Source organism: Gymnoscopelus microlampas (assembly GCF_963454915.1).
Source record: "Gymnoscopelus microlampas genome assembly, chromosome: 14".
NCBI lineage: Eukaryota > Metazoa > Chordata > Actinopteri > Myctophiformes > Myctophidae > Gymnoscopelus > Gymnoscopelus microlampas.
In genome coordinates, this window is record NC_139951.1 from 34,242,298 (window position 1) to 34,257,699 (window position 15,402).

A 15,402-nucleotide genomic window follows, 5' to 3' on the forward strand; every position below is an offset into this window, starting at 1 on the left:
GCGGGGACGCCTTCTCGTTGGTCCCTTTCGCTGTCACTCATTGAAGCGTTGCCATGTCTGGTTATTATAAGCGACATTGGGCTTGTTTTTCCTGTGAAGTTGGGGGTTGCGTTTTTCTTTTTTGGGCTTGCTTCCTAGTGTTGTTTAATCTAGTGGTTCTCGAACATTTTCATGTCAAGGACCCCATAATTAATATGTATCTAAACATAATTATGTTGTGCCAGGGACCCCTGTACCAGATGTGTGTTGTTAAAATGTATCAAAATGTTTCAAGACTATTATTTTTTAAATAGTAGATCGCATGGCGACGCCTTGTGTGCTTGTACTGACACTGTAGATCTGCTATTTTCAAATAGCAGTTTAAGGGCTTCCTTTGAGCTTGTTTTCATTGACCTGGTTGCTTATTTCTCTTGTAAGATCTGGCAACGGTGCCTGCGTTCCTGTGATGTAGCCAATGAGATGTTTTGCACGTTTGCATGGAAACATAATAAACTCCCCCATTTATGTATGTTTCCATTATGTTCAAAGTGAGAAAGCACTTCCATAAACAATGTTTTTTTATTAAATAATATTACAAATCTTTTAGTTATCTTATATGAACGCAAGACTCAGACTCGTCGTCATTTATAGCCATATATAAGTTAAGTTTATAGAAAATACAGTCTTTTAGTGTAAATTAACTTAACACCTCACAGTTCCTCTTCTCGTTTTTGCTTCTACTTCCTCCCCTCTAGTGTTGCCATGTCCGCTTATTATAAGCAACTTTGGGCTTATTTTTCTGTAAAGTTGTTGTAAACATGGTTGCGGCGGGTTGCGTTTTGGGGGATTTTTTCTAAAGTGTAGTTGATTATTTGGGCTTGTTTCCTAATATAGTTTAAACCAGTGTTTCTCAAACATTTTCATGTCATGGACCCCAAATGAATATGTATTTGTCCCTAATAACCCCCATCTGAAAATGTTTTGTGCCAGGGAGCCCCGTCCCGTACCAAATTTGTGTTGTTAGAACACAAATCTTCCAAATATTCCACTTTATTTCTAGTTTTTTTTACTGTGCAAAATAGCAGATCTACAAGCTCACAACGCATTGCATCACGACTCGTTGTGAGCTTGTAGATTGGCTATTTTCATAGATACAGAGATATAGATTTAAAGTGCTCATGTTGCTTCTTTAGGGCTTGTTTTCCTAGACCTTGGTTGCTTGTTTCTCTCGCGCAACCTGCCCTCCTACGCATGCGCAAATCGCCGTAGAATGCGGATTTCGGAAGCTAACGAGCGTAGCTACTCGGCTAGGCTAAAAACAAGCTAGTGGTTTTGTTGATAAGTCTGTAAGAGGGTCTGCTAATGTCCAAAACACACACACAGCCCCCCGCACCGGGGGCTCCGAGCACCGCGGGACCCTCCTCTTCCTCGTCTTCGTCCTCGCCGGCGGGTGGCTCGACGTCTCCCGCTAACGTGCTCAACATACAGCCCGAGAAACCCCAACATTACACGTACGTACAGCTAACTAGCTAGCTGGATTAGCTTGGCTAAAGTGTACACAACCTCACGTGTATTTAGTGTCTATCTGTCTATCTGTACCGAGTAGAGCTCTAGACCTGCTGCACACATAAACAGAGCTGCTACGTTTAAACGTATTTTAAAAGCTGAGGCTTTTCTGTGTACTATTCAAATAGTTTTGAGAAAAAAATGCTGCTAATTGTCCCAAAGTGACTGCAAAAGATTGCTGCTATTTGTTTAAAAAAGCTTAATACCCTGTATATATAACATGCATATAACGACGCAATGTGACATAGCTCTGATTAATACAACGCTGAACCCCCTCCAATTGTATATACGCTCCCCATTTTTCTTAAATTGTTCTTATTATGTTTTTACACTTGCTTTGGCAATGTAAACATATATAGCCAGACCCACAAGCTGTTAGTGTAGTAGCTACATTAAGTTTGTATGAACTCCTGTTTAAGCGGGCCTAACGTTACATTTATTATTGTTATGTTATTATTTATCACATGCTCTGTTGTTGTTATTGCTCCTTTTGGGGGTTCTAAATGGACCCTTACACGTCTGTAACTCTGACAGTATACAAATGGAACCAAATGGGCCCTAACGGGTCCATTTGGTTCCATTTGTACACTGTCAGAGTTAAGGGTAGACCTTCACATGTAAAAGTCTGAGAACCACTGGTGTATGTTATTGCACAGTTCATGTTTCATACACCCCATTGTTTCTGGCGTACATCTAAGTGTCGTTTCCCTCCATATGCCAACTTCCTTCCAGATACCTGAAGGAGTTCAGAACCGAGCAGTGCCCCCTGTTTGTGCAGCACAAGTGTACACAGCACCGGCCTTTTGCCTGTTTCCACTGGCACTTCTTGAACCAGAGGCGCCGCAGGCCCATTCGCAGGCGGGATGGGACCTTTAACTACAGCCCGGACATCTATTGCACCAAATATGATGAGGGGACAGGGACCTGCCCAGATGGGGACGAGTGAGTGCTCCCAGAGATCACAGTTTTGAACTACAATGCACCTAATTCTAAACGATTGTGAATCCTTTTAAGGGCACTTATGGACGACCACAAGGAAAATGAATGTTTTTCAGTATAAATTGTCATAGTTTCATGTAGGAGTGCACAGTATACTGAATTACCGTGGGATTTATAAGGTATACCTTTATTGATCCTGTGGTGGACATTCAGCCGTTATTAACGGCCTATCGGTCTGTATTCAATTCAGTATTATTATATATTTCTGACTGTAGTAGTTTCTACTTTAGAATATAGTTTAATGTGTCAATAGTTGAAAGGCTAACCTGACTTACATGCTACGGTATCAGATCGAGTGTATCTGGAGAACTGAGTCTTGAGGCCAATAACAGCTCCACTGTTTAGGTTAGGTAGAAGCCTAGTGGGGGGAAAATGCACAGTACAAACTGCTGGTGAGACAGATTAATGTAGTTGCGGCTAATATTTGTCACCACAACATTTGGAAAAAATGTTTGTGCAGACCTCCTTTAAAATATATATATATATATTAGAAACATTGTGTGTTGTAATTCGTTTTTGTTGATGTCAGCCCCAAGTGATCAGCCCTCATGGAAACATTTAAACTCATTTGCATTAATGTGGAAAAACAGGTTTCTTTTTTACAGAGTCATGCAATTGCCTGACAAGAAGTTGAAGTTCAGAGAATAGTTTCACTACATTCATAGTTAAATCATTTCTATTCATGGTGGCATTCGCAAATGAAGACGCTATTCTCCCACTGCTTGGGCTCATGTGGAGAATGGAGATAGAAATGTGCTGAACCATTATCACATTGATTTAAACACAAGGAGTTAAAGACAGACACAGGACGTGGTGAATAACCACGTTACTACAGCACCTGTAAATGCCCTGATAAGAGACTGAGTGTGCAGACGCTTCAAACATAATGCTAATGAGCCAATACTGGGTGGGTCAGTTGGGTTCATGTTGTACCTTTCAGCTCTGATTGTGGTTTCTAACTGAGCAAGGAATAAGTTAGTAGAACTACACAGATAGCAATAGCAAATGTACAGAAATCACAATATTGACTGAAGCAATATCCGTGCAATGTCGCAACAGGCTGTATTTTTCAAAGGAGGAATGTTTCAGGTGGTTTCCTATAAAGTATTGTGATAGATATCATGCATACAATTCAAGCAGTGTTCACAATTACCCTGGTTCATATCACAGTCACAGATATTTTGTTGAAATATTGCAATGTTTTGTTTATTGCAAACTTTTATCAAAAGTGGCAAAGAGAGTTGAAATATTTTACTCTGGTAGAGGCATCGCTACCTCAGTTAAGAGTTATTGCATAGAAAAAAGACTAGTAAAGATATGATCTCTCTGAGGTCATACACACTTCCTTTTCAACTCATATCAGTACATTTATGCATCAGTTTTAACATGTAGAATAGTTTTACTATAAAAGCCTCAACCTAATTACTACTCTCACAGTAATTACAACTAAACTCTAATAACAAAATGTTATAAATTCTATCTAATAACAATATGCTATACAGTACAAATCATAGCAATTCCCTGTTTTTTGTGTGTGTTCCAGATGTCCATTCCTACATCGGACAGCAGGGGACACAGAACGCAGATATCACCTCCGCTATTACAAGACAGGGTCATGTATCCACGAAACGGACTCGAAAGGCCACTGCAGTAAGAACGGCTCCCACTGCGCTTTTGCACATGGATCACATGACCTGCGCAGCCCTGTTTATGACATCAGGTACAACAGAGAGCACAACTGGAATGTGTAGCCAACTGTGCGAATGGGACGATAATCGCTTTAATTTTTCGTTTATCGTGATAAAAAAGAACCGCTCACAATAATCGTATCGCAGAGATTTTGTGACATACACTAGGATGAATTAGCTTTTGTTGAGCTGCAAATTCAGTACCACTTAAACCTTCTACACTTAAACAGACCTGTAAAGAGCGCATTTGGTACGCTCTTATTTCACTCTACACAAATCGATTCGCCAAAAGTAGCAGATTGTGAGCTTGTAGATCTGTTATTTTTGGCGAACGTTCCCCGTTAACAAAAGTGACATTTTAAGTTTTAAGCATATTTTGATTATCGCAGTAATATCGTTAATCGCAATACATTTTGGCACAATTATTGTGACATGTAATTTTCATATCGTCCCATCCCTAGCCAACTGTCTTCTACATGTGCATAAATTCATATTTCTGATTGTGCTGTGCATTTATGTGTTCATTTGTTTTTTTTTGTCACAGGGAGGTTCAGGTGATTGAGTCTCAGGGAGGCGCGGGGCCCACAGAGGGCGGGGGAGGAGGTGGCGATGGGCAGTCAGGACAGGCAGCCAGTACCGCCCTCATCGAGAAAATCCTGAGTGAGGAGCCACGCTGGCAAGGCAAGTCCATGACATCACTGTAAAACAATTACAATTGATGTCAGTTTGGTATAGGACCAGGCATTTCTGTCAAATATAAACAAAAAAGACCAGCACTCACTGGAAAAGTCCTTTCGGTACCCCTGCCATAGTGCAACCAAAAGCCTGTGTTATTTTGGTTGGCACAGCTGCCCGTGCCTACCAAAATAAAAAAGTACATTTCCCTGACTGCTGGTATTTTTCTGCACCCAGTAAAAATTCTACTTGTTGAAACTTGACTTGTGCTCCCATTCTCTTTAGTTTATGTAAAATGTTTCTGCCAGCCATTTCCTGTGACGTCTTTCAACCAACCCTGTGCTGTCTCTCCTACTCTCCTCCTCAGATAACACCTACGTGCTGTCCCACTATAAGACCGAGCTCTGTAAAAAGCCTCCTCGCCTGTGTCGCCAAGGTTACGCCTGTCCATACTACCACAACAGTAAAGACAGGAGACGGAGTCCACACAAACACAAATACAGGTAGCCCATGACAAAATGCACAAGTGAGAGAACTACGGATACAATAGGATTCTGATATCTAACATTGTTTTGGGTCTTTGCTCTTGCTACCACAGAGCACTGCCGTGTCCATCGGTGAAACACAGCGAAGAATGGGGAGATCCCAGTAAATGTGAGGGGGCAGAGGGATGCCAATATTGCCACACACGCACAGAACAACAGTTTCACCCAGAGGTCTGTCGACTGTTGACTCAAACTGAAGTGTGTGATTTAGATGAGATCATTTGAGGGCAGATGTTAATGGCTGTTGTGATCTCATTCTGTCACAGATCTATAAATCCACCAAGTGCAATGACATGCAGCAGTCTGGCAGCTGTCCCAGAGGGCCCTTCTGTGCATTTGCACATGTTGAGAGTAAGGGTTTGTGTATTAAATCTGTAAACTGTGCTCACTTAACACACATTGTAAGATTTTATTTTTCATGTGTACCTGTTTGCAAAGCCACCAACCAGCAAAAAATACTTGACTTACAATATGTTGGCTCCTAATATGTTGGCTCCTGTGTCCCTCTCTTCCAGAACCCTTTGTTACTGAAGAGCCATCATTCCCAACCCCCAGCTCCCCTCCCCCTCCCAGACCAGCAGACCCCCATCCTGCCCAGGAGGCCTCCTCGAGTCCCAGTGGGCCCAACTTGGTGCCCGGGCTTGGGTCGGGGACGGGGTCTATGGCAGATGCTTTCTCCCCTTCTGGTGGTGCAGGCGTAGCGGAACAAGGTCTGCTGGGCAGGGTGTTATCACTGTGTGAAGACATGGGCGGAGGGGGAGAGCCTCTGTCTCCCTGGGCAGGAGAGGGAGGCTACGGTAGAGCCCCTGGATTCGAGAGGGAGGATCAGGTGAGAGAAATTGTTTTTGGGAATAAAACGAGGGACATCATTTCTTTGTGACATTTAGAAGTGTGTCCTTGTAGTGCAAGTCGCCTAACTCTATGTTAACCGAGGGAGGAAGACCTGTGTGGGTAGAAATGCTTTTTGCGTGATTTAAAAAAAAATCACAACCAGTTGTGAGTGTGTGTACTGGGTATTTTCGATGTGCCACTGGCGTGTTAGAAAGTATATCAAGCCCTGGCCTGAGACTAAAAGACAACTCCAACTCCAACTTCCAAGTTTATCATGTCATACGTTGTATATCATGTCGCACGCTTGTATATCTGCTATTTTTGAATAGCCAAATAATTATTTGGATTGAATGGGTTAATTGATCCCACAGGGGAAATTAAAGGGGCTACACCATGAATTTCATTTTTTTTTAGATTTTTAGTATTTTTTGGGCTCCCCAGTGTCTCTTGTACCCAAAAAAATATTTTTTTTTAACATTCAGTCATTCATGCTCATTTCATGGATTTCCTGAATGGGCGTGTCTGAACAGGCCATTTCAGAATGGCTGTGCAAGTGATGTCACTTGCACGGATTTTGCATTGAGGATGGCCAGACAGAATTGCTCAGTAGCTCCCCCCTGCCCAATAGGACGTTTTGGTACTGCAGCTGAAAAAGCTTGGAATGACAGACAGTCAGATTGTGAGAAAAAATATCTGGATGTTTTTTAGGCTTACAACCTTTTTAAAACGTATTAGGGGGCAATATTTATATATAATATATTTTTTTTTAATTCATGGTGTAGCCCCTTTAAGCTGTCATGGCAGTGCTGCTTTAGAAGGATTCCATCTCCAACATGCAAAGCACTGCATGAAAAGCATTCCATTACATCCATATGATAACAGCCCTTTTTTGGTATGCTAAACCTGACCATCAGATAGAGTTGTCTTATGTAATGGGTTGTTAACACCTTTTGTTTTCTTTGGAGAGTGAGAAATAGCAGTGTGAGATAGGACTGAAGGTGGTTCTTCCACAGATAATGAATGGTTGTGAATATTCCATATAAAACCTTTTCGTGAGGCGTGGCGTTGTGGACCCCAGACCTCAGGTTGGGGACCCCCGCCATAGTGCAACAACCATATATCGTCGTCGTCGGGTTAAAACCATGCATGTCCAAAACTGTTACTTTTCAGGAAATTGAAAAAATAACCTGTGTTCCAATAGATCAAATGTAGTTATTATGTAGTCACAAGCTTGTGTTAACACTTAGTTTTCATTGGTTCGATATTTCGAAAACCCACAGACACACTTAAACACATTCGCCTATTGAACACTCAGAATTAGAGCAAGGAAATGCGTTGTGTAGTTCAGCTGTTTTCGGTACTTTTGTGTGACAAAGTAGGGCATTCATTTACAGAGGAAAAAAATATATATATGGAGATACGAGGTTTCTGCCCAACATTAACGTTATATAGGCTAGGCCTACAGTAGGAGACAACAGGGGTTGCTCTTGAAAACGTCTATAGCTGTAGATGGATACTGTAGATCTTTATTGATCCTGTGAAATTCAGATCTTTCTCCATGAGGAGACATGCAGGTAATTAAATGTATAATAATGGGTGTGCTAGATTTAGTGTGCCAATATGCAATCAATAGACTTTTTCACAGTCATACTCATGTTGTAGCAGGATAAGTAGCTGCAGCTAATACAATGTTGGTACATGTCTGTGCCAGTTAGCAAGCATTGACAATACTATTGACTACTGTCAGTGCTTGGCCTTTGGTATACATAAATCAAACTGATTACCGGTATTAATTAAATTAACTGCAGCTGTGTTTGTCTTGTTATTACACACCTGTAAAAAGAGTCCATTGCCATGATCACAATGGCACACCTAAATCTAACACCCATTATTAATTAATTTTATCAGCTGCAGCTAGGACTGGGAGATAGGACTGAATCAAATATGATATTTGATTTGAAGATAACTATTGGTGTTTTCACCAAATATTAAGCAATGATGGATACATAATCAGAATGAATGCCTATATAATAATTAAGCGGGTAAAGGCAAATAATATGACGGCTACAACAGTCGGGTAAATTCAGAACATTACACCACTTTACTGTAATACAGCCTTTAAAATCAGGAGAAGACAACGCTGTATGCCATATCAGGTTCCAAAATCCCACACAATATTTAATTTCATATCACAATATCGATATATAGCCCAGCCCTAGTTGCAGCCGTGTTGCTTGAATCACAGTGTACCAAGGCCTATATCAGTCTATATCAGCGGTTCTCAAACTATGGGTTGCGACACGGCAAAAAAAATCACTCATAATATGCGATTGTGGTATAAAGAAGTTTGAGAACCCCTGGTCTATATGATTTTTAACCTTTAGATGGCAGCAAACTCTAAACAAGCTTTCTAGATACTACTCAAGGAAACCCTCCATGAACTGCATGTAGTAATGGTCAGAGCATGTACTAGTCTGGTGTTTATTTGGTTTATTTTTGTGTGTGTCGTTTTAGGCAAAACAAAGAAGCTTTGCTCTGGAGCAGCGTAACAGAGAAATGGTGTCAGCTGCTCACAGCAAACAGGTACGATTACAGTTTTCTGGACATGTCTTATATCCATTCGTGGCTCATTTTTGTGCATACTACAGCCAGGGATGCAATACTAACAATGTAACTTGTCTTCTACAGGACTTATTAGTGTTTCTGCCAGTGGGAAGCCCTTTAAGTCTATCCTCCAGTATCCCCTCAAGCCTGGCTGCCACCCCGCCCAGTCCTGCTCCTCCTGGTCCCCCAGGACCAGGCCTCTCCTCAGGCATGAACGCAAACGCCCTGCCCTTTTACCCTACCAGTGAGACTGTGGAGTCGGTTGTGGGTAAGTCAGTTTGTGCAGGATGTCAATGCTCATGCCGTTGGGAGACTCCTGGGAGTCTATTAATATTACCTGCTTTTTTCACTCAAATTTCGTCGCCAAAAATAGCCGATTTACAAGCTTGCAACACGCTGCGCTGAGATGGGAGCTTGTAGATCGGCTATTTTTGGCAAATGTTCCTCCCAGAATAGAAACCCTAGGCTTCAAGAGGTTAAGCAAGAGTGCAATGGCTGCTGTGTGACAATGATTGATGATAATGTGGAAGGAAAGTCACTAACAGTGACTGTGAAGCTAAAACAGTGTGTTGGTTCCCTTTGTTTATATAGAGTCAGCCCTGGATGATCTGGACCTGAATGATTTTGGCGTGTCGGCCTTGGAGAGGAGCCTGGAGAGCAGCTCATCTCAGCCTAGTGTGGGGGTGATGCTGGGTAGTGAACTACACACACACACACACACACACACACACACAAACATTAAATCTAGACGTGAATGCACATACTGTAGCTTCCAATATAATGACTAATTTGTAGGGCTGAGTATCATTCAGACATTTTCAATACCGATACGTTCCCTTCGATACTGGTTCCTGAATGGGTTTTTTTAATACAATTTCATAAAATCCATTTTAACACATTGACTGCCAATTGCGTAGATTAACGCGAACCTATTTAAAGCCGCAGCGTGCCAGTCGCGTAGATCTACGCGAACTGTTTACATATTGAAATCCTGTTTACAATTCGAAAAAGTGCACTTTCCGGATTTTTTTTTACCCCTTCCGGTTCCGGGGGCCGACCGGAAACGAAATAAAACTGGTTCCGTTTTTTTCGCTCGCATCCGTTTCCTGTCTAGGAATCAACTTTGAAGTCGATTATCTCCAATGTGGTTTTTCTCACCGAATCCACCGGTCTAACGTTATAGGCTGTAACTTCAAAATGGAGGAACGGATCGGCTCGCTTTTTTCACTGTTTGCTTCACACGGATCCCGTGTTTGTGTCGAACCAAATGAACGCGATTTTTTTACCGGATTTAGCGGGGTCTATGGCGACATGAAGAAAACAAAAAAACAACCATTTTGACAAGAAGAAAACATAATTTAGGATGAGCAGGATTGCATACAAAGTAAGTAATCCGGCAATTTACCAATTGCCGTTTCAATACATTTATTCAACCAAAGGTAACATTGAACAACATCTGATAACTTATTCATAATCATAATTGAATAAAGAATACATCCATGTCCATTTGTGAATGCAATGGACGCACCTGGCAACCATACTCAAATCTCACATCTCACAGGGACAAATGCCTTGACTGTTATGTCTAATTATTTCCATTAGCAACACTCACAGACTGCAAAGACCTCTGAAGCATGAGAGTGGCTCGCGACGCTACTCTGAGCCAGATTGGGGGGTTGACTGGATTTGCACACAGTGGGTGGTTAACTACCGTCTATTGTTTTCTTAATTACCCAACAAACTGCCTGCAACAAGTGATAGCAGCGAAAAAGTGGTCTGAGATCAGCTGGAGATAGTATTTTCCCTGATCAACTCGTGAGCTGACTTTGACCCCTTTGCATTTGTCATGGGCCACCAGTTTGACACCACTGAGATAGACCTTGTTGTGACACTGTTATAAGACATATATTTCCCACAATGTCCAATATATTTTGTCACAAGTTATTACAAGCCACCCAAAAAATTATTATGGCAATGTTATGAAGTTGTTATAGGTCATGCCTTTATTCGTTGACCAGGCACATACACACATACAATAGGAGCCAACCAGTGCCCAAGCACCTGCCCGATTACCTTCATAGGAGAGAGTGCCCTTTTATGCTTACATAATTTCATCAGCACTCACAAACAAGTATGTAACACTTGTTAATAATGCATAACAGCAGCAGAAGGAAATGGCCGACTTTCAGCCCTAAACCTTCCTCAGCATTTCTGAGATGTGGGTGTGAAGGATGTGGCCAGCATGTCCCTCATGAATGTCACGCCCCCAAAAATATGTATTCATTATTAACCCACAATGTATATGAAATGTTACTCTCTTTATACTTATTATTATAGTTATTTGATATTGTTGTCCTGAAACTTGGAATGGAATGCATTTCCTCATGCCTGAGCCATTCAATAACGGTAGTATCTACTGTGAACTGTTATTGTGCTGTTAAAGCACTGACTGATGATAGCTACTGTCATTAATTACATGAATGCACGTCCCAAAACAAAGTACATACTAGCACATGGTCAGCATTTAATAGCGCTTATGCACCTTTCAGAAGAATGAAGGAAGTGAATGATCTGGTCATAATTTGGTCATTGTAGCCTATTTGACATAATTGTAACTGTATGAGCAATATGTACCTCGTTGAGATGTTGATGAGACTGGGGGATTAGTGTGCAGGACAAGCATTCCATTTTTGGGACTGCCTCTTGCCTGTTAATGGCATCGTTTGAGCTAGCTGGTTGAGACGGCAGACTGGGCGATTGAGTTTACAATGCGTTGGTGGCTTGTTAACGGTCATCGTTGATTCTGAATTTGAGCTCAGGTGAACAGTCCTATGCTTATATTACATTAATTATTGGTTATCATCCCGTAATGTCCTCATTATTATGCACAGCTATTGAAAAGTAAAGTATTTTTATTAACCTTTTCTTCTTATTCTAGGAGGGAACCAGCTTCAAAGCTCTGCACCAGTCAATATCCCAGGATCTCTCAGCAGCTCCGCACCTTTCAGCTCCCCGTCGCCCTCTCCCCCAATCAGAGCACACGCCTCTCCATTCTTCTCCACTCACCTGTCACAACCAGGGCAATCAGAGAGCAGCTTCCTTGGACCATCTCATAGCGCCTTAGGTTTGTGGAACTTTAAAAAGGAGAACACACGTAAAGTGGCACTAGACGACATTCAGCCACTAGATGTCGCACTTTTACAGCACCACTGTTGTATACAGTCAGCTATTTTCCCCCTTCACCTCTATAAGGCAACAATCATGTAGTCTGCAACATCGTAAAGCGATGACTGCCTGATAAACATAGATTTAGTGTAAAAAAATACCGTAACCCAGGAAAAAAAAATCGATAATGGCTGTCGTCAGCTTACGGTGTACAGAGGTAAACAAACCAATAATTGTGGGCTTTTGATGTCCCAGAAAATGTATGAAAACGATTATTTCACAACCCCCCCCCCTGGGGAAAAGTAATACTTTGATTCCACATGTTTTTAAAAGCTCTGTGGATGTATTAGTTTATCTTTATTATTTGTTTTCATACAAATGTTATCTACATTATATACCCTTTTATGGTCTGCTTTTTAGTGACATGTTATTTCTGGTCTGTATAATCTGATGACGAATAACGCTAATCCACCAACTTGACTTTCAACAGTACACTCTGTCCTCCGCAGGTCTGAATGGTATGAACAGTAGTATATGGGAACACTTCCCCTCAGGCCAGGGATCGCCGGGCACCCCTCCCACTCTGCTGCCCTCCGGAACCAGTGCAGACACCGCAAGACTCAAACAAGAGCTGGACGAAGCCCATAGGGCCCTTAAACACTGGGACCATAGCTGGAGACACACTGCACAGGTAGGTAGGTAGTGGGGATATGTGTGCACCGAGTACAGTGTGTGCCTGATTGAGTTGGCACAAGAAACCCTTCGATAATCAATAATAGCACACAAGCTCACACATGGCGACGCATTGTGAGCTTGAATTATCAAATGTAGTATTGAATAATTTATAAAATGTTTGATTATACTGCTGTGATTAGCATGATTTCATCTTGCGTTTTCCACTGACGTTTTCCCACTTTTCTCTCATAGACTTGGGCGGCCCTGAAAGCTGATGCGGAGGAGTCTCGGGCACATGCCGGGCGCCTAGCCATGGAAGCAGAGAGGGCGAGGCAGGCCGAGGAAGAGACACAGAGGCAGGCCACCCTCCTACAGGAGGCCCTGGACAGCCTGAGAAGTGGAGAAAACCCCCACTTGGCACTTCACCAACTCCAGCTATTGCACAGATTGCCCCTCGAGTCGATTATCAGCCTACAGGCCCAGCTCTGTACCTGTCTACACACTGTAGAACAGGTAATAGCACCCATATGTATGCCTAATGTCCACTCAATCCAATGACCCCTCATGAATCACAATATCTGTGAAGATGTAAACCCCATTTAATAGCAATAGCAGATTAACCACTTAAGCACTATATACTTCGTTGTGCGACAAATAGGAAAGAATTACTGATCTACAAGCTCGCAACGATCCCTAACAATCATTTCAATTTTAGAAAATGTCCAGATTAGGGACAGCAGGTTGAAAAGTGGTTAATATAATAATGTTCAAGTCTAAACGTTTGATCTTCTTTTCCCTTAAGGTACTGTACAGGAAGCAGAGGCAGTGCTGTGTGACGTGTGGAGAACAGGGCTCCATGTCTCTGCCCTGTGGCCACGGACTACAGTGTGAACGCTGCTCCACCTCCACGGAGTGCCCCCTCTGCCCAGAACAGACCCTGGAGCAGCAGCTCTCTTGACCTGATCAAAGCCCAGCCCCAGCCCCAGCAGAACACTGATTCCAGACCAGTCAATCCTGATTCTAGACAGAGACCAGCTTATTACGGGAATCGCTAATCCGAGTTGAATCTGGGTCCATTTACAATTTTGCTATGGCGCGAGCACTTATCTTTAAGGTTTTGTATTTTGAATACAAGGTGTGCAGATTAATGTACCGGTCATAGGTAAATGGTCATTTTCCAAGACCATCTACCCAAGATCCCACCTCTAATTTTAGATATTATACAAGAAGTGTGACACAATGATGCTCTTGACCAGCCTCACTGTTCTCTACCCCTGTTCACGAGTAGCAAAATGAACCCAAAGAATAGCTTTTTATTTCATCTTTAATCGACACATACAAAGTATTCACACATGACGATTCAGGATCAGCTCTACTTAAAGGAGCATGATACCGTAGGCTGATTCTTATTGTTTTTGTTTTCCGGTTCAGGCTAAAAACTACAGAAGGGCACGCTGCATAAGTCTGACCTTATAGTGCACCTAAGCAAAGCAGCTGCAGCTAATATAATTAATAATGGGTCTGTTAGATTTAGGTGTGCCAAAGTGAAAGCATTAACAATTCTGTTGACTACTGTCTGGTCTGCTGGTACATTGGCTCTGGACACGTAAATCTAACACGTTTTTAGTCACAGCTGCATTGCTTATTAGCCTTCCATGTTTTTACCCAACTGCAGTTTTTAACCTGTACAGGGAAACAAACTACAGGATCAGCCTAGGATTTCATGAACCTTTTAATATTATCTTATGGCGAATCAATTTTAGGGATATCATGAGTTATTGCCCCCAATGAAAGGCAACTTCATCCAGACAGCCATCTCACAATGCTACATCTCGTAATACCAGCCTGCTGGTAGTGCATGTAAAGACTTTTCTGTTCATTTTTCATTCTCTATTTTTCATAGGTTTCTAGCAAAGCAAAGATACAAATCAGTGATTACTGTTTGACGATGATGATGATAATAAAATATTTAAAATTTAGGACGTTTTTTTTTTTTTAATTGACAACAGATGGGCTCTGTTAAGGCACTCTCAGGTTTTGTCTGTAATATTCCTCTATGTCAACTGGAACAGGGGAGCATGTTAACACAATCAAGACAATTGTACTCAGTCAATGTGTGTAGACTTTAAAATTACATATACAGTATTTTTTCATTAGCAGTTTAACGCTTTTTTATGTTAACTCAACAATACAAGTCTCTTTTTGTCAAAACCAGCCTATTTGTATTTTATAAATCAAATGTATTACGGTTTTCTCTGCCATATTTTTTTTCTTGACATTTCATTGTGTCAAATGTAGTCTAATATAATACTACACATAGTTCAGTGATGTCATACTTTTCTCTTGCACTGATTAGACGAGGTATCGGGAACCAGATGCGGGTATAATGCCTGATTTATACTTTCTTTCTTGCTCTACAAGCTCTATGATCTATAAGCTTACAGATCTGCTATTTTCAATGCACAACCAAGTATAAATCAGGCTTAAGGGTATATGTATTTGTGTGTGTAGGGGGTTTAATTACAGATGAGAGTTCATGATCACTGTGATGGTCTCTTGTACCCATGTTTGTCATAACAGTTCACACTACCCACACAACACATCCAATCCAGTGTTTAATTTTGTGTGGCTTTTTCATATAGATCATTAAAACAAATTGTATATTTTTGGACGAA

General features: G+C 41.6%; 1 protein-coding gene across 2 annotated transcripts; it reads left to right on the plus strand.

Moving 5' to 3' along the window:
• The first annotated feature begins 1,279 nt into the window (after positions 1–1,279).
• unk (unk zinc finger) lies at positions 1,280–15,402 on the plus strand. 2 transcript variants are annotated; one of them, XM_084077380.1, is made up of 15 exons: positions 1,280–1,490; positions 2,278–2,487; positions 4,088–4,264; positions 4,777–4,913; positions 5,275–5,410; positions 5,506–5,623; positions 5,719–5,803; positions 5,968–6,281; positions 8,798–8,866; positions 8,972–9,155; positions 9,479–9,580; positions 11,826–12,011; positions 12,562–12,743; positions 12,980–13,240; positions 13,530–15,402. In XM_084077380.1, exons 1-15 carry the CDS (start codon positions 1,342–1,344, stop codon positions 13,683–13,685), a joined length of 2,466 nt encoding a protein of 821 aa, XP_083933506.1. In that variant the 5' UTR covers positions 1,280–1,341; the 3' UTR covers positions 13,686–15,402. The 2 variants fall into 2 exon arrangements, with proteins under 2 accessions (XP_083933506.1, XP_083933507.1); XM_084077381.1 differs by lacking the exon at positions 13,530–15,402 and having other exon boundaries at positions 12,562–12,747; positions 12,980–13,150.